Below are 26,616 nucleotides of genomic sequence, written 5' to 3' on the forward strand. Positions count from 1 at the left end.
ATTATGTAAAGTATAATCTTATTTGTATAATGCAATATAATATAATAAAAATATTATATTGTATCCGCGTTGTCTGGAACACAGCATAAGGTAAACATTTGGGATAACAACCAATGGTTTCTGAAATATGCATAAAGTGCTTTATGAATGAAACTCAAAATAGAAAAGTAATAAATGATAGATGTGCTAATTTCTATTTATATATGTCTTTTGTTAAAGTTCCCTCATGGTTCAAAATGCATCATATTGTCTAAAACAAAATGTATAACTAGATCTTCACATAAACTGAAAGCGGTCTGCACTTCGCTACAATTGCCTTACAATAGCCAATAGACCTTTAAACATTGGCATAGGTATTTGTACACCATTGAGGGCATATTTATGAATAAAAATATTGATTTTAGATAATAAAATACCTAAAAAGTTACTTATTGTCCCTTTAAAGGAAAAACTGTTAACTGATGAGCTCTTCATGATGCTTTTCATTCATCATCTACAGATCAAAACATTATTCATCATAAAGTAAAACCTCTGTCTCATAAAGAAATTCATATGTATATATAGGCATTATTTATATTTATTTACAAAAAAAGTAATTTTACACATTTAAAGCAGAAGTCTTAAAACCAAAACATTTTAAGATCACAGAAAACATAAAATCACCCTTGTGTGGCCATATTTTTGACTGGAAGTGCAAATCATATTTAATATTTATTACTGTTACACTGTTTAAATTGTATTTTGGTTTATTTCTGTGGATCATGTAAATTCAGTCACTGATCTCATTAGTAATCATCACAGATAATCAGTGGAATGGGGTTTACATTACTTGTATACCCCAAACTAACAAATGGAAAGAGTTTCTTATTAAAAGATTGATTCGTGTAAGAGTAGATAAGAGACATGGACTCAACATCACAAAAGGAGATGAGACCCTTCTCATAATTCACAAACACACCGATCCTCTGAGGATTCATACTCCGAGAAAAAGAGACATATGAAGACTCATAAGCCCAATACCCCCCTTCATACTGACCCACAATCCAGTATCCATCCTCAGGACTCAGAATGATCGACCCCTTCCTGTTCACAGATTCTCTGGTCACTCCTAAATCCCACTCAGTTTGTCCATTCACCTGCACCTCAAAGTAAAAACACCCCGAGGAGAATCCATCCTTCCCAAGAACACCAAGATAATTATTAAATCTGTCTTTATCTCCATCCAGTCTTTCTGTTTGTCTCTTTCCATCTCTCACTTGTTTCCCATCATCAGACACGATGAGACGAGGATGAGCCGTATCAGCATCCAGAATCACATTCACTGTGGAAAATATTGAAAATCTGCTTTACAGATGAGTATATCATGAAATAAAGGCAATTACTTATGTTTATAAGAATCGCGAGAACTTTACAAGACAAACAAAAATAAAGATACACCACTTATTGTTTAATACATTATATTATAAACAATAATGTTCATAATTTTGACATCTTATCTATTATTGATAGACTGAAATGTTCTGATTTTTCCTGCTTCACCTTATCTGCTTTTAGTTTGTTGTCTGAGAGTCATTTTGTTGTTCATGTTTGAATCCTCATGTTAATTTTTTGTCTTGCTTTTATTTAGTAATGTAAAATAAATTATTATAAATAATGTATATTAAAATAAATAATTATGCCATGAAACATGCCTTTAATTAAAATGTACAATTATGCCTTTTATTCACCCAGCTAAAAACAGAAAGTATGAAGTTATGAAAGCTTCATCTTTAGATCAATAATGAAATCATCTCTTGAAGACCAACAAAACCCAAGAAGACTTTCTACAGTTTATATATCTTATAATAAAAAACAAAGAATTAAATACACATATGAATGCACAGCATGTTCATTCATTTTTTTGCAGAATAATTCAAAAGTAATGAATTGATATTTTAATTAAGAATTATAAAACAAATTCACCTTTGGGTATGATTGTCTTCAGAAGTTGTAAATGTTGATCACTTTCTAAAGAAAATTCAGAAAAAGATGAGAAAAGAACATTAAATTCTGTCATGTTTATTACTCTGATAAACAAGTTATGATCATGTAGTTGTGTGTATAGTGTGTGTTAACATCACAGCAGTGTGTATCAGGGGCCTGTGTGTATCATTAAGCTGGTTTACAGATCTCAGATTGAAATTTAAGATCAACTTTGAGCAAAGACACATCTCTGATGTAATAAAGTCCCTCTCCAGTTTCTCTTGCTCCAAATTAAAGGACACTAGATAATAAAACATTTTTAAAGAAAAAAATAATAATCTGTCTTTCATTGAAAATTGATTATTATAATTATTTTATATGAGTTATATAATTATTATACCCTTTATCCATTCCCACTTTATCCATTTTAGTTTAATAATTATGAAGCTCTTATTTTGAATATACATATAAACATAAATATAATATATAAATATATACCGACAAGGTAGCACTTTACAATACCTTTCATTAATAAATAATTAATAATCATTATATAATGCTTGACAGATCATTAGTTAATATATATTCACAGAGCTAAAAATATGAGATAATGTGCTTGTTAATGTTTACTAATTTACTTATTAAAAGTTACCTGATAATGAACAGATCAGTATTTAATTTATATTAAAATGTTTGCAAATGTCATTAAACCTTCAATTCATATGATCATGCACTTTTTAAAAATTGTAATTAAACAATGATTACAAGCTTATTTGTTACTGTACTTATGAATACTAACACATTTCATTAAACTTCAGTTCATATCACCTTCTTTACATTTACAAATGTTGTGAAAAAATGAGTTTAATCAGTCATTTTTAACTATAACTATTCATGTTATATTATTATTCATTAACTCATAATCACAGTCTGTAAAGTTCATATATTTGGTCTATGTTTGTTGTGTAGACTTCTATTCACACATCTTAACAAATCATCTATTAATTATTTGTTCATGTTTTTGAATGCAATCTAAAGTGGAAGCTATTCATCATTTGTAAATGTTTATAAAAGTTTAATAATCTTTCAGTATCTTTATGGTCATTAGACTTTAGCTGCTGTAACAATGTTTGTGTAAAAAGTGATTAGTTAAGTTTATGTAAGACTGTCACGCTGTCAGGTCTCTGTTTCCCTGAGTCTTCACTAGTGGTCTCACTTCCTCATAGGCATCTCACCGTAGGCACTACAATTCCCACAAAGAATTGTCTTCTGAGTTCCTGTTCCCTTTCCGGTTCCTGTTCCTTCCCTGTTTGTTTATTTGTTGTATGAATTTATGGTTTTGACCCCTGCTTGTTGATTTCTGATTTGGATTACCAATTAAAACCCACACTGCGATTAGATCTCTTGTCTCCTGTTTTTCCCTGGGTCTCCGATCATAACAAAATGACTCCATCATGTTGAGATCCAGCGGTGTGGGACTTCATTCCCGTTCCACAACCAGTATGGTGGAGCGGAGGGCGAAATATTTTAAATTTACCACCCTCCGCCAAACAGGGCAATGAGGTGAGTGCCATTGCACATGTGTTCTGGACCTTGGCGGAGGGTATGGGATATAATGAGGCGGCCCTTAAGGACATTTTCAACACCGGTCAAGCACAAGGTGGTCGCCAGCCCAGCACCACTGCCCAAGATGGCCGCCGGCCCAGCACCACTGCCCAAGATGACAGCCACAGTTGACCCTCCAGAGTCGAGTCAGGTTCTCGTTGACCCTCCAGAGTCGAGTGAGGTTCTCGTTGACCCTCCAGAGTTGAGTGAGGTTCTCGTTGACCCTGCAGAGTCGAGTCAGGTTCTCGTTGACCTTCCAGAGTCGAGTCAGGTTCCCGTTGACCCTCCAGAGTCGAGTCAGGTTCCCGTGGACCCTCCAGAGTCGAGTCAGGTTCCGTTGACCCTCCAGAGTCGAGTCAGGTTCCCGTTGACCCTCCAGAGTCGAGTCAGGTTCCCGTTGACACTCCAGAGTCAGGTCAAGTCACCGTTGACACTCCAGAGTCAGGTCAAGTCACCGTTGACACTCCAGAGTCAGGTCAAGTCCCCGTTGACACTCCAGAGTCAGGGCTAGTCACCGTTGACACTCCAGAGTCAGGGCTAGTCACCGTTGACACTCCAGAGTCAGGTCAAGTCACCGTTGACACTCCAGAGTCAGGTCAAGTCCCCGTTGACACTCCAGAGCCAGGTCAAGTCACCGTTGACACTCCAGAGTCAGGTCAAGTCCCCGTTGACACTCCAGAGTCAGGGCTAGTCACCGTTGACACTCCAGAGTCAGGTCAAGTCACCGTTGACACTCCAGAGTCGAGTCAGGTTCCCGTTGACCCTCCAGAGTCAGGTCAAGTCACCGTTGACACTCCAGAGTCAGGTCAAGTCCCCGTTGACACTCCAGAGTCAGGGCTAGTCACCGTTGACACTCCAGAGTCAGGGCTAGTCACCGTTGACACTCCAGAGTCAGGTCAAGTCCCCGTTGACACTCCAGAGCCAGGTCAAGTCACCGTTGACACTCCAGAGTCAGGTCAAGTCCCCGTTGACACTCCAGAGTCAGGTCAAGTCCCCGTTGACACTCCAGAGTCAGGTCAAGTCACCGTTGACACTCCAGAGTCGAGTCAGGTTCCCGTTGACACTCCAGAGTCAGGTCAAGTCACCGTTGACACTCCAAAGTCGAGTCAGGTTCCCGTTGACCCTCCAGAGCCAGATCAAGTCACCGTTGACACTCCATAGTCAGGTCAAGTCACCGTTGACACTCCAGAGTCAGGGCTAGTCACCGTTGACACTCCAGAGTCAGGGCTAGTCACCGTTGACACTCCAGAGTCAGGTCAAGTCACCGTTGACACTCCAGAGCCAGGTCAAGTCACCGTTGACACTCCAGAGCCAGGTCAAGTCCCCGTTGACACTCCAGAGTCAGGGCTAGTCACCGTTGACACTCCAGAGTCAGGGCTAGTCACTGTTGACACTCCAGAGTCAAGTCAAGTCACCGGTGTTCTTCATGGGCAAAGGCAAGTCACCATTGATATTCATGGACAGAGGCACCTCACCATTGATCTTCATGGGCAAAGTCCAGTCACCAGTGTTCTTCATGGGCAAAGGCAAATCACCATTGATCTTCATGAACAAATGCAAGTCACCAATGAACTTAATGAGGAGAGTCAAGTCACCAATGATCTTCATGAGCAGAGTCAAGTCACCATTGATATTCATGGGCAAAGGCAAGTCACCATTTGTATTCATGGACAGAGGCACCTCACCATTGATCTTCATGGGCAAGGGCAAGTCACCAGTGATCTTCATGGGCAAAGTCCAGTCACCAGTGTTCTTCATGGGCAAAGGCAAGTCACCATTGATCTGCATGAGCAGAGTCATGTCACCATTGATCTTCATGGGCAAAGGCTAGTCACCATTGATCTTCATGAGCAAATGCAAGTCACCAATGACCTTAATGAGCAGAGTCAGGTCACCAATGATCTTCCTGAATCCAGTCTAAACACCACGGTATTACCAGAGTCTCTCCACGTCTCTGCGGAACTACCAATTCAATTCAATTAAAGTTTATTTGTATAGCGCTTTTTACAATACAAATCGTTACAAAGTAACTTTACAGAAAATTATGTTTCTACAATATTTAGTAGTAGCTAGTAGTTTGTGCACGTTTGACAGGATTTTAGAAAAAAAAAAAAAAAAAATAATAATACAAGACGTAGTCAGCTAGACGATGAACTATCAATATTAGTAATTAATACCAGAGCCTCTCCACGTCTCTGCGGAACTACCAGAGCTTCCCCACGTCTCTGCTGAACTACCAGAGCCTATCCGCGTCTCTGCTGAACTACCAGAGCCTCCCAATGTCTCTGCTGAACTACTAGAGCCTCTCTTAGTCTCGGCTGAACTACCATAGCCTCTCCTCATTTCTGCGGAACTTCCAGAACCTCGTCACGTCTCAGCCGAACTCTCTGAGCGCTCGACTGATCCTGTCGTGGCCACGGAGGCCACCCTTAACTTGTTCATGTTCTCTGTTTCAGACTTGCCTAACAAGAATTGCTCTCCTGTGTCATCGATCCCACTGTGGTGGTCTTCTGCCCCGCCCTGGTGGGCTTCTGTCTCGACTGCTTGGAAGTGGTGGTCTTCTGCGCTGCCCTGGTGAGCTTCTGTCTCGACCGAACGGATGTGGTGGGGAGGGACGGAGGGCCAGGACCATAGAGGGAAACAGAGAGAAATACAAAAACAAGTAGCCCAGTAGGGAGGTGGACTGGCAGAGGATCAGGGGGAGGGACGGAGGGCCAGGTCCATAGATGGAAACAGAGAGAAAAGGAGCAAAAACAAAAACAAAACAACAACCAAACACAAGTCCAGGAAGGACATAACGTTCAGTGTCCCAGGGCCGAACCGACAGGGCAGGAATCCAGATAGGAGCAAGGTGGAATTGGAGCCATGCAGTCCAGACAGAAGTCCCCCAGGGCGGCGCAGAAGACTACCGCATCTGTGCGGTCGAGACAGAAGCCCACCAGGGCGGCGCAGAACAACAGCAAAAATGTTGTACATTAACAAAAGCTTTCGTCATTTTATAACATCTGTTAAAATCATCTGTAGATTTTCAAACCATGCATGATCATATGAATTAAGTTAAGTAATGACATTTATGAACATTGTAATTTACATTATTTATCTGTTGAACATTAGATAATGTTTGGTAAACATTAATGAGCACATTATCTTATGTTTCTAACTATTTGAATATATATTAAGTAGTGATCTGTTAAGCATTATATAATGTTTGTTAACCCTCTGTCCCTCTTCATTTAGGAGTCACACTTGTCTCCTTCGCAGTCAAAAGTGATCAAAGCCTTGAAATTTAACTTTTATTTTTATTTTTACAAGAAAATAAATGTAATACATTTTTGTTCAATAATATATTTTTGATTATTATTCATGATTTTCAGGGAATTTTATGATACTATGCAATATTTATACAATTTTAATGAGCTACTTTCTCATTTCTAACATTTTAATGATATATTATTTTCCATTAGAATACATATTTGATTTATATATAAATATAGTATATAATATAGTATTATAGTATAGTCTATTTCTTTACTATTATTTAATAAATGCAATATTTCACATTAAAATAGAGTGAAGGCATTTAAACAATTTTTTTTTTTTTTTTTTTTTTTTGAAGTGAGAATTGGACCATCTGGAGACATTAAACAATAAAAAAATTAGTGTAATGTTGCATAAACTCTTGTATTACGACCCTGTACAGATATAAGAGGCTTTTGGATTCTCGCTTTTTTTAGACATAATTTCTTCATTTTTGGGGGGGTTTTGCATTTAGATACATTCTAAAAGACTTTTGTCAAGGTTTAGATATTTTTGGTTAGACAAGTATCAGGTTTGACATTGTGATTACAGTCAAACATTAAAATCTTGTTAGAAAGGGAACACATAGAAAACATTTTTGTTACTCAGTATTTGAAAATGTAAAAAATCTAACAAAATAAGGAATGGATAGTGATCATTCCCAACACTTTATACAAACATTTTGTAATTAATTGATATTTTATTCAATGTAATTCAGTAAATCTTATTTCATATATTTTCAAAATTTGCTCTGTTGCAGTCTTACCAGTTTGGTAACACTTTATAATAACTGCACACTATTAATCATTAATTAAGCATTAGTTAACAGATAATTCATAATTTATAAAGCATTAATAGACATTAATAAGCAGCTTATAAATACAGATATAAAGGCTTTATTCTTTATTTAAAAGCATATCTATAATGTGTTTAATAATTGTATTTTCATACTTTATTCATGATCAATTTATCATTTCTCAATGAAGTATAGCATTATTTACAAACCAGTTATTTAGGAGTTGCCAGTGATTCATAAGATCACAAGAAATGTAGTAAATTCAGGTAGTTATAAAGCATTTAGTAGTGGTCAGTTAACTATTTATGTGAGCTCATCTAAAGTGAGGACTAGTTATGCCTTGTAAAGCATTTATAAAGGATATTTAAAGGCTCAGTTATCTTCTAAACAAAAAAACGGAAGCAAACACAACACAGTGATACAGAACATAGAAATATTAAAAGCCTTTAAATCTCATTTGTAAAAGCTTTACAAGGCATAAATAGTCCTCACTTTAGATGAGCTCACAAAAATAGTTAACTAACAACTACATATGTTTTATAACTACCTGAATTAACCCTGAATTACAGAAGAAATAAATGTTAATAAACCATTTATTAACACTATAAGTAACTATTACTATATGTCTGAATAAATAGATGCATGAATGCACATTTAAATAGTTTATTAATCATTTACTTACAATTTCTAAGTGATCTTATGAACCACGGACAACTCCTTAATAACTGGTGTGTAAATAATGCTATACTTAATTTAGAAATGATAAATTGATCATTAAGTATGAAAAAACAATTATTAAATACATTATAGATATGCTTTAAAATCAGGTATAAAGCATTTATATCTGTATTTATAAACTGCCTATAAATGTCTATTAATGCTTTATAAATGATGAATTAACTGTTTCCTAATGCTTAACTAATGATTAATAGCATGCAGTTATTATAAAGTGTTACCTTTTAAGTATAACATTTTAATGAGTACTTTCTTCAGTCTTAGATGAAATTGCTCCAATGAAATCCAGAGCAGGTCCTCTGTTTAACTTCACTCCTTCAATGAATTATAAATAAACCTGTCATAATTTGAGCGTTTGTGGAAATCTACTCGACTACTAGTTCACTAACAGCATTTAAAAGAACTTCTAATGAATATCATAAATAATTTTTAAGTTGGTTGCTCAGTTTGCTGTTTTTTGTCAGTGTGCTTTGTTTCTTTTGTGTTTTTTTTCACTAAACAATACCGGTTGTGCTCAGATCCAGCTCTATATATTGTTTTTGCAACCAGCCATAACAGTATCTGAATAAATATACTGTAAATTATATAAACAACTGGTGACCATTTACCAGATCCAAGATAAACATAAAAAAAAAAAATACACACAGTTAAAACAGTGTTTTATGGCTGACTTTAAATCTATAATGTAATAAAGATACATTCACCATGTTGTAGTCTTCTCTTCTCATTCTGTAGTGTTCTCTTCTCATTCTGTAGTGTTCTCTTCTCATTCTGTAGTCGATCGTAATCTGAAGATTCAGAATAAAGACAAGAGAAAACAGCATTCAGACAACAAATACAAATATAATTTGTGAAAAATAACTACAAATTACATGACCTAAGATATACTAAAAAAATATATGAATACAAGTATAAATATTTTTTGTATGATAACAGACTTAATACTGAATTAACTTATTGATCACACTTTAGTTTGGGGACTAATTCTTACTATTAACTAACTAATAGAGATTGGTAGATTAATTGTAATCAGTTACTGATTACAGATTACATAAAAAAAATTGTAGTCAGTAATATAACCTCTTAGATTACCCATTTTGGTAACATAATCTGATTACTTTTGGATTACATTTAGATTACATTTGTGTTTTGATATTTGATATCACATATATTCAGTTAGCCTAATCTTGTACTTTTTAAAAAAATATTTAAAAATATTTACATTTAATTCACCAAAAATAGACACAATTGCTTCTTTTTCAAGTGCAATGTATGGACAGTTAATACTTACAAAATACTAAAACTAATGGGTACTTTATCCCAGTACTTCTGTTATTTAAATGTCTGTAGCACAGAAATAATGATGTGGTTGAAAATACTTTTAGTGTTGCTCTTTCTGGATCAGCTGCAGCATGAATGATTCATTAACATGGGCAGCCACAAAATGTGCTTCTCATGCTCCACTGACACTCACGATGTGAAACAGATGTAGACACAGCTGAATTGTTGGGGGGGGGGGGGGGGGGGGGGGTGAAATGCTCGTTTTCACTCAATATCCTGTTAATCTTGAGTACCTATAGAGTAGTACTGCATCCTTCATAACTCCAAAAAGTCTTTAGTTTTATTATATTCATAAGAGAAAGATAGTCTGTACCGATTTTTCCCGGTTTTTTTTCGCATGTTGTTTACTTGATGTGCTTACGGGCCGATAGCTAAGTTAACAACACAGAGATATTATTTGAAGCAGTTTTACTCACCGCCTGTGGTTCCAACACACGGTCGTGACCCTTTTTCGTTGGGATTGCATTATCCTTAAGAAATAAACGATGTGCAAATCCAGCGTCAACCTGGGCCTTGTTTGTAAAACAAGCATCTTCGAAATGCAGGGGAACAAACACAAACACTTGCACAACTCTGTTGCTCTGTAAAAATAAACTCCATCCAGCAGACGCGCCCTTAGCACCCATACAAGGAAATTCCGCTCCATCTAACGTCACACAGAGCCATACTCGAAAAAAAACTTTCCGAAACTTGTGACAAACCGGAAGGAGTATTTTTGGAACAGAAATACTCCTTCAAAGGTACAACAAAATTTTTGAAACTTTGTCCATGTTTAGCATGGGAATCCAACTCTTTAACAGTGTAAAAAACTCAGTATGCATGAAATAGCATTTCACCCCCCCTTTAAGCTAAGTTGCTTCACCTGAAATAGATTTCATTGCCCCCTTAATGGAGCCATAACAGAGGTGAATTGTCTTATTCAGTCTTGTATTCAGGGTATCTACAGATATGAACAAGATAAATTTAAGACTTTTAAAGCCTTTTTTAATCCCACCTTATACGAAATTTAAAACAAACCTCTGATGGAAATCACACATTATTTTACGTACGTATGATGTAATTCTTAATTTGTTAAATGTAATATACATATATATCAGGGCTGGTAAGCGATTAATATTAATTATGATGTGGTGATTAATTAATCTAATTAATCGCACATCATATTTGGAGAAATTACTCTGAAAAGATTATTTAAAGTCATTGTTGTGCAAAGCATCAAACAGAGTTTACAAAAAGTAGGTTCAGCAATAAATATTTTGTTTGATCAAATTTATTACATAAACTCTTTTGGACCATGTGATTTAATGATGATAGAATTGTCATTTTTGGTTGGGTGAACTATAACTTTAATAATTTATTTTCTTAAATGTATTATTATTACTATGAAAACATAAAATTATTTCTATAATGAAATGATACTTTAAATAATAAACTAAAACTTGCCAGTAGGTGGTGGTAAATGTCTTAATCATTAAGTCATCCAGTCATTTATTCATTCATTTGATTGACACTTATCTTACCTTAATAAATGTATGCATCATATTTCATGTAAAATTCTTAAAATTGACAATTTAACGGCTTTACAGTTTTTTACAATCACTTTGTTTTTACTATCTTCAGGACCTTGATGTCATTTTTCACAACTCTAGACATAAAACTCACAACCAATTATAAAAATTCACATTTTTCAAAACTCTAACCCTTTTCTCAATTGCTTTGATACAATACACATAAAACTTAGATCATTTGTTCATTCAACAAAAATCACCTGTTCAATATGACACAACTTAAAATCAAAGTACTTCTATTTCAAAAAGCATTTCACACATTACATTTCAAATGAGTGTCTATTCATTTCCTTACAATGATCTAACTATCAATTGATACAGCTGCTCAAAATGATAAGTAACTGTTGCATTACTCTTAATGCATAGTTTTATGGAAACAGACAAACAATTTTCCATGTTTACTGTAAATCATGAAAGGTTCAAGATAACGAGATTCATTGTCACCAATTAGCGTGGAGCATGAACCAATTAGACCCTAATATCCATAGATGTAGCTTAATATTTTATCATAATGCTTCATTAGACACTGTATCTATGGCCCCAAATACTGTACCACCTTTTCAAACTATTTACAGTATTGACAGTACTGCACTGTATAGATGCAGGCACTTGTAATTGTTTGTCCTATTCTGCCAACTCGTTACTGATGATTGAGTGCACATTGTGGAATGAGTATATAGTAAAGACTTGATTGGGATCCAATTGCAAGAGCACAGTGATACGTAACATGGAGCCAGCAAGTAATCCAGGACACAATGGAGGTCAAGCAGTGGTTGGAGGAAGATGGGTTGGTTAAAAGAAAAGGCAGGGGACAGGCACCACTTCTGAGAGGTGGTCATGGGCCTCGATTGAGAGGTGTGGGGGAACGTGGTAGAGGACAAGACCACGGACCAAGACAGCGGCAACAATGAAATCCAGGCAAAAGTTGTAGACCATGTAATAAATCATGGCATGACAATGACTGAGGCGGCTACAATGTTACAACCAAACCTCAGGAGGTCAACCGTGGCCTCAATAATCAGAACTTTCCGCACTGAGAACCGGTAAGTTATCAGCATGCACTAAACATTATGCTACTCTCAATTGTCAAATGACTGCATACCGATGTGTATCACAGAATAGGTGATGTGACCAAGTGTCTTTTTACTCTAATGTTCCCTGTAGAATTGTGATCAGGCCAAATAGTGGAGGCAGAGGCAAAATTCTAACTGACCAACAAGAGCAGGCTGTGGTCGAATTGGTTCAGGCCAGAAATGATATTCACCTTACAGAAATTTGCCAGAATATCTTGGACAATGAAGACATGTTCAACAATGTGGGATCCATAAGTTTGCCTACTATTGCACGCGTACTGAAAAGGCACCAGGTATCTATAAAACAACTTTACTGTGTGCCTTTCGAAAGAAATGCAGACAGAGTGAAGCAAATGAGGACTGAGTATGTTCAGGTAAGTTCAGTTTCAAGATGGCTGTTGTAAAAACATTCCCAAAAATTCTACATTGTACAGTAATCTCTAAATCTTTCCAAAATGTATTTTTAGAGGGTGATGGAGCTGGATGCTGATTATAACCATGACAAATTCATATATTTGGATGAGGCCAGTTTTAATCTGGCCAAGACAAGGAGGAGAGGTCGAATTGGCCAGCGGGCAACCATCCAAGTACCTGGACAACGTGGGGCCAACGTTATCATGTGTGGCTATATCAGAAGATGGTGTGGTGGGACGCAGACTTCATATCGGACCATATAATGCAGCTCTCCATGTCACATTTCTTGATTATCTCGATCAGGTTTGTAGAGCTGAAGGTGTGACCTATGTCATTGTGTGGGACAATGTCAGGTTACGTCATGCTCATGTGATGTAAGCATGGTTTCAGGCCCATGCACAATTTACCACCCTGTAGTTACCCCCATACTCTCCCTTCCTGACTGAGGAATTCTTCTCTGCATGGAGATGGAAGGTTCATGATAGGCACCCTCATGAACAAGTCACTCTTCTCCAGGCCATGGATGACGCCTGCAATGACCTCACAGCAGACCAATGTCAGGCCTGGATTCGCCATACCCTGAAGGTTTTTTCCAAGATGTTTGGCTAATGAAAATGATGAGAATCTGTGGCCAAATCCGCAACACAGTTTTGTTTCTTACAGTACAAGCAAGTTGAGGAACACTGCATTTGATGTTTTACAGTACTTTCTATTTCATAGCTAATTATTTTTGCTTTGATTCAAATAAATCAAATGTTGTGATTGTACTGTAGTGTTTTTCATCAATATAGTACAAACTTTGTTCAATGATTCCACTGTCTGTAGTATCTACTGCAGTACTTTTACAGAGATGTATTTACTGTACATGTAGTACCATAAAGAAACCTGTATTTTGTTCTACAATATTTAATGATTGTAAGAACAATGACACAGTGAAACTATCAGCTGCTTGTATGTGTGGGTGATCTATAGTTATGTTTCAATGGTATTTCAGAGTAAATTTGTGTTGTGAACCAATGATTGTGCAAGATTTCTTTAAAGATGTGAATGCACAATGCAGTGTTTTGAACATTAGACAGCCTGTGTTACTAGTGATAAACATTTTGTGTTTATGTGACGACTGGGTGAAGGAGAAGCTGGAAACAAGTGCGAGTATGAACAAGGTTTAATTAAAGACAAAAACAAAACAAACTGGAACACAAACAATGCTGGGAAGGCGATAATCCAAGATGGTGGAAGGCGGTGAGGAATCCAGATGGGGGTGGTGAGTTGGCAGCAGGAGAGGGTGGCACAGGAACTGCGGGGAATCGAGCCGAAGGTAAGTGGTGATGCTTGTGATGGTTGCGATGAGTGGACGGGGTTCCGGGGGGAAGACACGGACATCCAAACGCAGAACAACACAAAAGGAAAGCACAGTTATCGACATGAAACAACCCTCTCACAAACACAAGAGGTGAGACAAGCCATTATATAGAGGGAGAGTAATGAGTGACAGCTGCTGCTGATGACAATTAATGGAGACACCCACGAACTAATCAGTGCAGACGCGTAACACACAGACTTCACCCACAAAGTGCAAAACCCAGAGATCACGGTTTACCAACCTTGACAGTACCCCCTCTAAGAACGCCTCCTGGAGTTCCCAGAAGGGCCTACCTGCTGATTGTAATCATCAATAAGGGAGTGATCCAATATGTCCCTAGCAGGTACCCAACTCCTCTCCTCCGGACCGTAACCTTCCCAGTTCACCAGGTACTGGAATCCTTGGCCCCTCCGTCTAGAGTCCAGAATACGATTGACCGAATATGTCGGTTCCCCATCTACGAGATGCGGCGGCAGGGGAACCGGATTAGGCAGATTAATACGTGCATAAAACACGGGTTTAATTTTGGACACATTAAAGGCAGGATGTATCCTCCTGTATGCTGGAGGTAGTTTGAGGTGGACTGTCACCGGACTAATGATCTTGGTGATAGTAAACAGGCCAATAAATTTCAGAATCAGAATCAGAATGAGCTTTATTGCCAGGTATGTTTACACATACGAGGAATTTGTTTTCGTGACAGAAGCTCCTAAGTACAACAGAATGACAGAGACAGAACATAAAACACATAATAAAAGAATAAAAAATACAAATAAGTAGATAGTGAATGACAATATACAAATGACAATTGTAGGCAGGTATATTACAAAATGAAGTTATGTATGTACATATATATTGTGTGCAAAATTTAAGTGTATACTAAGTATGTGTGTTAGATAAATAAAGTGTGTGTGTATATAAATATAAAGTGTAGTGTGTTCGCCATTATTATCAGCTGTTCATAAGATGGATTGCCTGAGGGAAGAAACTGGTCCTGTGTCTGGTCGTTCTGGTGCTCAGTGCTCTGTAGCGTCGACCAGATGGCAACAGTTCAAAGAGGGAGTGTGCTGGATGTGAGGGGTCCAGAGGGATTTTGACAGCCATTTTTCTCACTCTGGATAAGTACAGTTCTTGAATAGATGGGAGAGTTGAACCGATGATTCGCTCAGCAGTCCGGACTACCCTCTGTAGTCTTCTGAGGTCAGATTTAGAAGCTGAGCTGAACCAGACAGTTACTGAAGTGCAGAGGATGGATTCAATGATGGTGGAGTAGAACTGTTTCAGCAGCTCCTGTGGCAGGTTAAACTTCCTCAGCTGGCGGAGAAAGTACAACCTCTGCTGGGCCTTTTTTACGATGGAGTCAATGTGAATGTCCCACTTCAGGTCCTGAGAGATGGTGGTTCCCAGGAACCTGAATGACTCCACTGCAGTCACAGTGCTGTTCATGATGGTGAGTGGGGGGAGTTTCTCCTGAAGTCCACGATCATCTCCACTGTTTTGAGGGTGTTAAGCTCCAGGTTGTTGAGACTGCACCAGACAGCCAGCTCTTTTACCTCCTGTCTGTAAGCAGACTCGTCACCGTCCTGAATGAGGCCGATGAGTGTGGTGTCATCTGCAAACTTCAGGAGCTTGACAGAGGGGTCCTTAGATGTGCAATCGTTGGTGTACAGGGAGAAGAGCAGTGGGGAGAGAACTCAGCCCTGGGGAGCTCCGGTGCTGATTGTATGGGTGCTGGATGTGTATTTTCCCAGCCTCACTAGCTGCTGCCTGTCTGTCAGGAAGCTGTTGATCCACTGACAGACGGAGGTGGGCACGGAGAGCTGATTTAGTTTGGGCAGGAGGAGGTTTGGGATGATCGTGTTGAAGGCCGAGCTGAAGTCCACAAACAGGATCCTCACATAAGTCCCCGGTCTGTCTAGGTGTTGCAGAACATGATGCAGTCCGATGTTTACTGCATCGTCCACAGACCTGTTTGCTCTGTAGGCAAACTGAAGAGGATCCAGCAAGGGCCCAGTGATGTCCTTCAGGTGGGCCAGCACCAGTTTTTCAAATGACTTCATGACCACAGACGTTAGAGCCACAGGCCTGTAGTCATTTAGTCCTGTAATTTTTGGTTTCTTAGGGATGGGGATGATGGTGGAACGTTTGAGGCATGAAGGGACTTCGCACAGCTCCAGCGATCTGTTGAAGATCTGTGTGAAGATGGGGGCCAGCTGGTCAGCACAGGATTTCAGACAGGCTGGTGTAACACAATCTGGGCCTGGTGCTTTTTTCCTTTTCTGCTTCCGGAAGACCTGGCGCACCGCATCCTCGCTGATCTGAATTGCAGGTGCCCCACCTGAGAGGGGGGATGCAGGAGGTGTGAATGGTGAGAGTGCTTGATTGGAGAGGTGTTCAGGATGGGTTGCAGGAGCTGTTAATGGTGTGAACGGTAGTTTGGAGAGGCATTCAGGGCTGGTTGCAGGAGTTGTGAAGGGTGTGAATGGTTTTGTGGGGAGGCGTTCAGGGCAGGTGATGGGTGTTCTTTCAAACCTGCAGTAAAACTCGTTCAGATCGTCTGCCAGTCGTTGATTCTCTACAGTGCTGGGGGGTGGTGTCTTGTAATTGGTGATCTTCTTTAGACTTTTCCACACTGATGCGGAGTCGTTGGAAGTGAACTGAGTCCTTATTCTTTCAGAATAATTCCTCTTTGCCACTTTGATCTCCTTTTCCAATATGTATTTAGCCTGTTTATACAAGACATTGTCCCCCTTCACGTAAGCATCTTCTTTGGCCTGACGGAGCTGTCTGAGTTTTGCAGTGAACCACGGTTTGTCATTATTGTAAATTATTTGAGTCTTTGTAGGAATACACATATCCTCACAGAAACTGATATATGATGTTACGGTCTCTGTGAGTTCATCCAGATCGGTGGCAGCAGCTTCAAAAACACTCCAATCAGTGAGGTCAAAACAAGATTGTAAATCCTGCTCTGCTTCATTAGTCCATCTTTTTACAGTCCTTGTTTCTGCCTGTAGGACGGTATAAGATGAACCAGAAGGTGATCAGAACGTCCCAAAGCTGCTCGTGGAACAGAGTGAAATGCATCCTTTATTGTGGTGTAACAGTGATCCAATATATTACTGTCTCTTGTGGGACATGTAACATGCTGTCTGTATTTTGGCAGTTCACGGGACAGATTGGCTTTATTAAAGTCCCCGAGAATGATTAAAACAGAGTCCGGGTGTTGTTGTTCTGTCTCTGTGATCTGATCAGCGAGTTTCTGTAAAGCTGAGCTCACATGTGCTTGAGGATGGATGTAAACACTGACCAGAATGAACGAGTGAAACTCCCGCGGTGAATAGAACGGCTTGCAGTTAATGAACAGTGTTTCGAGATTTGAGCAGCACGTCTTCTTTAACACAGTTACATCTGTACACCACCGTTCATTGATGTAAAAGCATGTCCCGCCACCTCGCGATTTCCCAGTCGATTCTGATTCGCGATCCGCTCTAAACAGCTGAAAGTCCGGCAGATGGAGCGCGCTGTCCGGTATGGTGTCATTCAGCCAGGTTTCCGTGAAACACAGAGCAGCAGAGTGTGTGAAATCCTTATTTGTCCGAGAAAGCAGAAGGAGTTCGTCCGTTTTGTTGGGTAGAGAGCGGAGATTTGCCAGATGGATGCTAGGCAACGGCGTTCGAAATCCGCGCTTCCTGAGTCTGACGAGCGCTCCCGCTCGCTTCCCCCGTCTGCGCGTCCTGAAGCGCTTGATCAGCGCTGCCGCTCCTCCGATAACAACGTTCACTAAAACATCTGAATAATTGAAATCCGGAAAAACATCTTGTGGTGCGTTCTGCCGAATGTTCAGCAGTTTTTCCCTGGTGAAACTGATGGCAGGAATATAACTAAAGACAGGACAAACTAACAAAAACACAAAAACATATGCAGAGCTCGTCACGAAGGCAGCCATCCTGTATCGGCGCCAGCGATCAACTTCGCCTTTTTGGGAGCTAACTTGTTAGATACGGATAGCAGAGGAATGTTATTGGTAGAAAGCCACACTTTTTGACCCACGACGTAAATGGGAGGCTTTGACCGGTGGCGATCGGCCTTGGCCTTAGTAGTGCGCTCCCTCACACGGAGCAGAGTCTCGCGGCCTCTGGTTCAGGTGTGGTGGCACCTCTGGACAAACGCGTGAGCGGAAGGGACCGTGACTTCAGATTCCTGACTGGGAAAAACTGTTGGCTGGTAACCTAAACTGCACTGAAACAGAGAAAGGCCTATGGCTGACACTGGTAACGAATTGTGAGCGTACTCCACCATAGAGAGTTGTTGGCTCCAGGAAGAAGGATTCTTGGAGACCAAACATCGCAACGTCCTCTCTAAATCTTGGTTGGCTCGCTCAGACTGCCCGTTACTCTGGGGATGGTAACCCGAAGACAGGCTAACTGACGCTCCTAGCAACTTACAAAACTCTTTATTCAAAATTTGGATATAAATTGAGATCCCCTGTCAGAAACCATGTCTACCGGGAGGCCATGAAGCCAGAACACTTGATCTAGGACAGTGACCGCTGTCTCCTTGGCTGTCTGCAATTTGAGCAAGGGAATGAAATGTGCCGCCTTCGAGAACCGGTCCACTACGGTCAAAACGTCCGTTATGCCATTAGAGGGGGGAAAGGCGGTAACAAAATCTAGTGCGATGTGGGACCAGGGTCTCAAAGGGACAGACAGCGGTTGAAGGAGCCCATCAGGAGGTCGGTTAGATGACTTACCACTGGCGCAAATTGAGCAAGCCAAAACAAAATCGTGGACGTCACGAGCCATAAATGGCCACCAGAATCGTTGTTTAACTAACCCATTAGTTCGACTTATCCCTGGATGACAAGCAACGTTACCCCACTGAATGACTTTGGACCGTAACTCCTCTGGCACAAATAAATGATTCGGTGGACAACCAGACGGAGGCGTTACCCCTTCTAAGGCCGTCTTGACCTTCGACTCAACCTCCCATACGAGTGCCGAGACAACTACTTTCTCAGGTAAAATACACTCTGGAGTAACCGGGCAGGCGAAGGGATCAAAAATACTTGATAAAGAATCAGGTATGACATTTTTGGAACCCGGGCAGTACGATAGAGTAAAATCAAAATGACCAAAAAAAAGTGCCCACTGAGCCTGCCTGGAATTGAGTCTTTTGGCAGTTCTAATGTACTCTAAATTCTTATGATCGGTTCAAACAATGAAAGGTACCCCTGAGCCTTCCAACCAGTGACGCCACTCCTCTAAAGCTAATTTGACGGACAACAATTATCTGTTACCAATGTCATAATTGCATTCAGCAGGAGATAAACGATGGGAGAAAAACGCGCATGGATGTACCTTATCGTCCGAGGCAGCACGTCGGGACAGCACTGCTAGGTCGCAGAGAACCATCCTTCTTACCCACAAAAAAGAATCCCGCCCCCACTGGAGAAGAGGAAGGGCGGATGAACCTCGATGCCAAGGAATCAGAAATGTATTTCTCCATGGCCTCCCTCTCCGGAATACAAAGAGAGTATAGTTTGCCTATAGGCGGAGACTTACCTGGCACTAAGTCTATCACACAGTCATAGGGACGATGCGGAGTAAGAGAAGCAGCACGGGACTTACTGAACACCTCCTTCAGGTCCATGTACTCTGCGGGCACGTTTGTTAACACCATGTTCTCTTTCTGAAAGACAGAAACAGTCACAACAGGACAAGCAGAAACCAGATAAGACTCATGACAACTTTCACTCCACAATGTGACAGTGTTGGAACCCCAATCCACTCGTGGATTATGTTTGATTAACCAGGGGTGACTAAAAACAATGGGAGCTATGGAGGAGTCAATGAGGAAAAAGGATATGGTTTCACAGTGGTTGCCAGATGTGAGCAGAGTGATGGGTTCCATATGGTGGGTGACGTGTGGCAGTTCCTGGCCGAGTGCAGTGACATGGATGGGCTGAGACATGGGAAGGACAGGAATGTTCAAGTGACTTGCAAGGATAGAGTCAATGAAGTTACCTTCGGCTCCAGAGTCCAGAAGGGCGTGACAGTCGTTAGTGTGATTCTCCCACCGCAGTTTCACCGGAAGGAGAGTCGATGATGTAGTTGAAGACTTCCTGGTGGCGATCCCACCCGATAGTATCCTCATCTTTACTACCGGGGTGGCTCTTTTCACCGGGCAGGAATCGATGGAATGTCCTGAGCCTCCGCAGTATGGACACAATCCTTAGGACCTTCGCCACTCTCTCTCCCTCCGGGACAGCAGAGCTATACCCACCTGCATGGGTTCGTGGTCATCGACGGAACGGACCGTGTTCTCTCGACTCGAGCCGCCCTTTTCCGGAGAGATGGGATGGCGTGTAGGACTGTTCTGTCTACCCAAACGATTAATCCGGGCAGCTAGGTAAGATAAGACCGTTGAGTGAAGGGGGCAGCTCGAGGAGGTAGATCTCCTTCTGAACACAGTCGGCCAGCCCATGCAGGAATCGATCCCACTGCGCCGCCTCGTTCCACTGGCACGTGGCCGCCAGGGTGCGGAACTGGATGGAGTAATCCGTGACAGAAGATTTCCCTTGATGTAGTTCAGAGAGCTGGTGGGCAGCTTCCCTACCAGCCGCGCTCGATCGAAGACCCGTCTCATCTCCTCCAAGAGGGTGTGGAACGAGGCGCAATACGGATGTTGGTTTTCCCACACCACTGTCCCCCATAGGGAGGCTTTGCCGGATAGTAGAGTCAGGGTGAACGCAACCTTCGACTCCTCGGTGGCAAAGGTGCGGGGCTGTAAGGCAAAGTGCATGGAACACTTAAGGAAAGTTTTGTAGAAGGTTGGCCCACCGTAATAATTCTCTGGCGCCGGAAGTCGCGGCTCTGGCTGGAAGTGGTCCTGGGAGGTCCCCTGGGGGGACGGGCAGCGTAGGCGGTGCGATGGGCGCAGTGGGAGAGGGGAGTTGATGAATCCGCTGGGTGAGCTCTGACACCTGTGTCACCAGCGCTTGGGTCGCATGTCCGATGTATATCATGCTCTCCTACTGCTGATCCATACGATTGACGCTGTGATGGATGAAGTCAGATAGTGAAGTGGTGCTCGCTGCTTCCATGATGGTGAGAGCGTTCTGTGACGACTGGGTGAAGGAGAAGCTGGAAACAAGTGCGAGTATGAACAAGGTTTAATTAAAGACAAAAACAAAACAAACTGGAACACAAACAACGCTGGGAAGATGATAATCCAAGATGGTGGAAGGCGGTGAGGAATCCAGATGGTGGTGGTGAGTTGGCAGCAGGAGAGGGTGGCACAGGAACTGCAGGGAATCAAGCCGAAGGTAAGTGTTGATGCTTGTGATGGTTGCGATGAGTGGACGGGGTTCCGGGGGGAAGACACGGACATCCAAACGCAGATCAACACAAAAGCAAAGCACAGTTATCGACATGAAACAACGCTCTCTCAAACACAAGACGTGAGACAAGCCATTATATAGAGGGAGAGTAATGAGTGACAGCTGCAGCTGATGACAATTAACGGAGACGCCCACAAACTAATCAGTGCAGATGCGTAACACACAGACTTCACCCACAAAGTGCAAAACCCAGAGATCATGGTTTACCAACCGTGACAGTTTAGAGTTTTGAAAAATGACATCAAGGTTCTGAAAATCATAGCAAAGTGATTGTAAAAAAAAATGTAATCAAACAAATACAGTATTGTTCAAAATAATAGCAGTACAATGTGACTAACCAGAATAATCAAGGTTTTTCGTATATTTTTTTATTGCTACGTGGCAAACAAGTTACCAGTAGGTTCAGTAGATTCTCAGAAAACAAATGAGACCCAGCATTCATGATATGCACGCTCTTAAGGCTGTGCAATTGGGCAATTAGTTGAATTAGTTGAAAGGGGTGTGTTCAAAAAAATAGCAGTGTGGCATTCAATCACTGAGGTCATAAATTTTGTGAAGAAACAGGTGTGAATCAGGTGGCCCCTATTTAAGGATGAAGCCAACACTTGTTGAACATGCATTTGAAAGCTGAGGAAAATGGGTCGTTCAAGACATTGTTCAGAAGAGCAGCGTACTTTGATTAAAACGTTGATTAGAGAGGGGAAAACCTATAAAGAGGTGCAAAAAATGATAGGCTGTTCAGCTAAAATGATCTCCAATGCCTTAAAATGGAGAGCAAAACCAGAGAGACGTGGAAGAAAACGGAAGACAACCATCAGAATGGATAGAAGAATAACCAGAATGGCAAAGGCTCAGCCAATGATCACCTCCAGGATGATCAAAGACAGTCTGGAGTTACCTGTAAGTACTGTGACAGTTAGAAGACGTCTGTGTGAAGCTAATCTATTTTCAAGAATCCCCCGCAAAGTCCCTCTGTTAAAAAAAGGCATGTGCAGAAGAGGTTACAATTTGCCAAAGAACACATCAACTGGCCTACAGAGAAATGGAGGAACATTTTGTGGACTGATGAGAGTAAAATTGTTCTTTTTGGGTCCAAGGGCCACAGGCAGTTTGTGAGACGACCCCCAAACTCTGAATTCAAGCCACAGTACACAGTGAAGACAGTGAAGCATGGAGGTGCAAGCATCATGATATGGGCATGTTTCTCCTACTATGGTGTTGGGCCTATTTATCGCATACCAGGGATCATGGATCAGTTTGCATATGTTAAAATACTTGAAGAGGTCATGTTGCCCTATGCTGAAGAGGACATGCCCTTGAAATGGTTGTTTCAACAAGACAATGACCCAAAACACACGAGTAAACGGGCAAAGTCTTGGTTCCAAACCAACAAAATTAATGTTATGGAGTGGCCAGCCCAATCTCCAGACCTTAATCCAATTGAGAACTTGTGGGGTGATATCAAAAATGCTGTTTCTGAAGCAAAACCAAGAAATGTGAATGAATTGTGGAATGTTGTTAAAGAATCATGGAGTGGAATAACAGCTGAGAGGTGCCACAAGTTGGTTGACTCCATGCCACACAGATGTCAAGCAGTTTTAAAAAACTGTGGTCATACAACTAAATATTAGTTTAGTGATTCACAGGATTGCTAAATCCCAGAAAAAAAAAATGTTTGTACAAAATAGTTTTGAGTTTGTACAGTCAAAGGGTAGATACTGCTATTTTTTTGAACACACCCCTTTCAACTAATTGCCCAATTGCACAGCCTTAAGAGCGTGCATATCATGAATGCTGGGTCTTGTTTGTTTTCTGACAATCTACTGAACCTACTGGTAACTTGTTTGCCACGTAGCAATAAAAAATATACTAAAAACCTTGATTATTCTGGTTAGTCACATTGTACTGCTATTATTTTGAACAATACTGTACATCTGCTGTGATCTTTGTTTGAAACTATTTTAGTTTGTAAAACAGTCAATATTGTGTCTGAAATGTAAGAAACCTAATTACATGACTGCCTAACTACTTGTTTATTTTACGTAAAATCATTGTAACATTTGCAATCATGAGAATATTTGGCAAATAGCCCCAATTGTTATGGTATGTTGCTTAGCTACGTGTTATAAATAAATAAAAAACTCAACATTCTGAATTTTAACCTCAGTATGTTTCTTCTGTGAGTATCTTTGTGTACCATTCAGCTCTTTTACTCATTTCCAGGAACGTGGTTGGGAACCACTGTCTTACAGGCTGCACAAGCCTAAATAGCGCGACCTTGATACCATAAATACATTATTCATTATCAATCACTGTTTAGGTTGAATGTAGTAAAATCCAAAGAATCATTCTCACGTTTTGATGCTTCAATTTTTTTTTTTTTTTTTGGCAAACAAGCTATTTGTCCGGTCGGGCAAACAAAACTCTCAAGCCATTTTTCAATAAACTTGCATTAACCCATTTAAAACTAGCTAGGAGGCTGGACAGTTAACTGTAGCAGTAACTACAGCTGGGGGGAAATCTGCCTGTCTAATGATTGTAAACAGTCACTGAGTCTGTCAGTGACAGGAGAACGTTTTGCAGAATTGTGACCCAAAATATTAATATTAAGACTTTCAAGGACCCACGGCCACCCTGTTTATTAGAAGTAACATATTGATAAAAATTCAACCATCAGTATTTTCTGCCAGGTAATGCACTGCTTTTGTCCAGAATCTCAATCTTGTCTGGACAGAAAACACTGGCATGAGAGGAGACAGGCCCTGCTGCATCATGAATGACCTCAATTAAAGACAACGCTGGGGTGACTGGCAGAAAACACACTTTACCAAACCACACATCCGGTTCAGTTCTACAGATGTGTCTGAAACACCTCTAAATCCAGCTGCTGCAGATGTGCCAGATGTGTCAGTCACATGGTCAAGGAAGGGATAAGGCCCTCCTCTTGAGACTCTCTCTCTTTCTCAGATAAGTTTACATTTACATAAGCTACATTTAACTGTTTGTGTTTTACCATCCTTCATCTATTTTGTAACCAGTTCAAGTATAAGCATAATGAAATACTGTTATTAAACCATTCCCATTATAAATTATGTGCTTGCTGCTAACTAGTCTCAATTCAACATTAAAGTTTAAAATGCTAACTATTGCAATACAATATAGTCACATAATATCAATGCTCTCCCACATATTTATCTGTTCTAACTACTCTTATTTCTGTGGTTGGTATAAGTGGCAGTGGGGGGTAATAGACAAGAAAACAGACAATTTTATACCATTGTGCTGTTAACGTTTCTTTAGTCATTCTACAATCCTACAGTCTGAACCACTGCAGAGAAACTACAATCCTCATATTTTACTTCTCAAATTAATTTAATTAATTTTAATTTTAATTTTAACATTTTAATACTTTGCTTTTAATGTTGTGATTATTTGTATGATTTACTATTGTGTATGAAATGTGCTAAATAAATAAACTTGCCTTGCCTTAAAAATGATCACCATACTGCCTTATTTACATAAAATATATACAATAAGAAAACAAGTATTTTACCTCTGTTTTTACGAGCAAACACAGCTGTCAGTATTCCAACAATCACACTGAGCACAACAGCAATTGAAATCATGATGACTGAAGTCCTCCAAGAACTAAACATATTACCTGCAAAACAAAACAGTAATTAAGCACATTGCGTAAAATAAACATATTTTAATGAAATTATTAAAACATATAAAATGTTCAGTTCTGAGTTGTACATAGACAGTAAAATGTTTTAGCTTTAAATAATGTAATGGACTGGAATCTTTTTACTACATCAAAAATACCACAACAAGATGAAAAACTTACAGTAATAAAAGTCAGTACTTACTTGAGCTGATAATCAGTGCCTCAATCATGTGATGTCTCAGTCTGACTCTGCAGTGAATCTTGTCACTGTGATGTACAGTAATGGTATGTTTCACACTGAATCTGTCTGTGTTTCTGTGTGTCTCTGTAGTTTCCGAACTCAAACTGACTCCTTTACTGTCCAGCCACTCAAGATCAGGTTCAGGATACCAGCCTTCAGATTCACACTGAAGATGAAGCCCTCCTGAATGATCAAACCCATCTACAGTGATCACTGGAGGACGTCCTACAGCTACAGACCAACAAGAATATAATTCTGTTGTTGTTCTGGCATTTTAAAGTTAGTTAGAGCATGTTAAGGCTGGAATACACTACACCACTTTTGCCCTGATTTTTCCCCAATTTACGGTCTGGAGAAGTTGACTCTGAAAAGATGTTGATGAAAGTCAGAGCCAGTATGCAGATCTGAGTTGACAGATTTCCTACAAAATCATGGAGTTTATGATGGACACAGATGTATGATTTTTTTTAAGTCAGACTTTGATTCCATCCAAACATGTTTGATATTTTGAGCTGATTTTAGAACACATATTGTTTTCATTTCTCATGTGTCTCCTAGCGACAAGACACATGTTTCTGTGTGAGTTTGTTGTCAGAAAAACCTGAATGTCTGGTGGTGTGTGATCCTCAGTCGTTTAATGTGTGATGACCAGCTTTACTTTGTGACTATTTACAAAGTCATTAAGTGTATGGTTTTAAAATCTGTAGGTTTTAGAAGTTGTGTAGTGTATCCCAGCCTTTAGTTTTCACTGGTTTACTCACCTTCAACTCTGACATCTACAGTGGTATCATCATACCAGGATTTGGACTGAATAAAACACTTATAAAGTCCTTCATCAGAGACTCGGACTGATGAGAGTTTGAGTGATGCATCTCCTCTCTGTAGTTCTGGATGATTCAGTTTTGTTCTCCCTCTGTAGGACTGAATCTGATCTGTGTTTTTGTCTTCATGATCCTCATAAAGATGCACTTGTGAGTCTTTCTGATCAGATCTAAACCACTCCACTCTCATGTCCACTACACTGATGCTGGGTTTGACTGAACAGGGCAGAATCACATCTTCACCAGCTACAGCAAACACAGGATCTGCAGATCCCACGACTTCATACCGCTCTGTTACAAGAGAAAAAGAGGAAAGGATGGTTTAGCGAAG

The 26,616-nt window shown here is 40.2% G+C and overlaps 2 protein-coding genes and 1 long non-coding RNA gene across 7 annotated transcripts in view; 1 reads left to right on the forward strand and 2 right to left on the reverse strand.

Annotated features, from left to right (window-relative positions):
* The window catches only part of LOC127955336 (butyrophilin subfamily 1 member A1-like), a 270,064-nt gene that overhangs the window by 38,500 nt on the left and 204,948 nt on the right, over positions 1-26,616 (reverse strand). The gene's annotated exons all lie outside the window — the stretch shown is intronic.
* The window catches only part of LOC127955280 (butyrophilin subfamily 1 member A1), a 144,015-nt gene continuing 117,636 nt past the window's right edge, over positions 238-26,616 (reverse strand). Inside the window, exons 2-7 of one of the 5 annotated variants that reach the window (XM_052553451.1) lie at positions 26,226-26,576; positions 25,426-25,647; positions 25,110-25,217; positions 9,100-9,183; positions 1,963-2,007; positions 238-1,321 (exon numbers count right to left, since the gene is read on the reverse strand). In XM_052553451.1, coding sequence (XP_052409411.1) covers positions 786-1,321; positions 1,963-2,007; positions 9,100-9,183; positions 25,110-25,217; positions 25,426-25,647; positions 26,226-26,475 — 1,245 coding nt within the window. In that variant the 5' untranslated portion in view covers positions 26,476-26,576 and the 3' untranslated portion in view covers positions 238-785. Of the gene's footprint in view, positions 1,322-1,962; positions 2,008-9,099; positions 9,184-25,109; positions 25,218-25,425; positions 25,696-26,225; positions 26,577-26,616 lie in introns of all 5 variants that reach the window. The other 4 variants (XM_052553450.1, XM_052553448.1, XM_052553447.1 and 1 more) reach the window with 4 other exon arrangements.
* Positions 3,875-5,927, forward strand: LOC127955400 (uncharacterized). Its single transcript, XR_008153409.1, has 3 exons — positions 3,875-3,982; positions 4,133-4,282; positions 4,493-5,927. It is a non-coding gene; the product is annotated as an uncharacterized LOC127955400 (long non-coding RNA).

Source organism: Carassius gibelio, chromosome A3 (genome assembly GCF_023724105.1).
Source record: "Carassius gibelio isolate Cgi1373 ecotype wild population from Czech Republic chromosome A3, carGib1.2-hapl.c, whole genome shotgun sequence".
NCBI lineage: Eukaryota > Metazoa > Chordata > Actinopteri > Cypriniformes > Cyprinidae > Carassius > Carassius gibelio.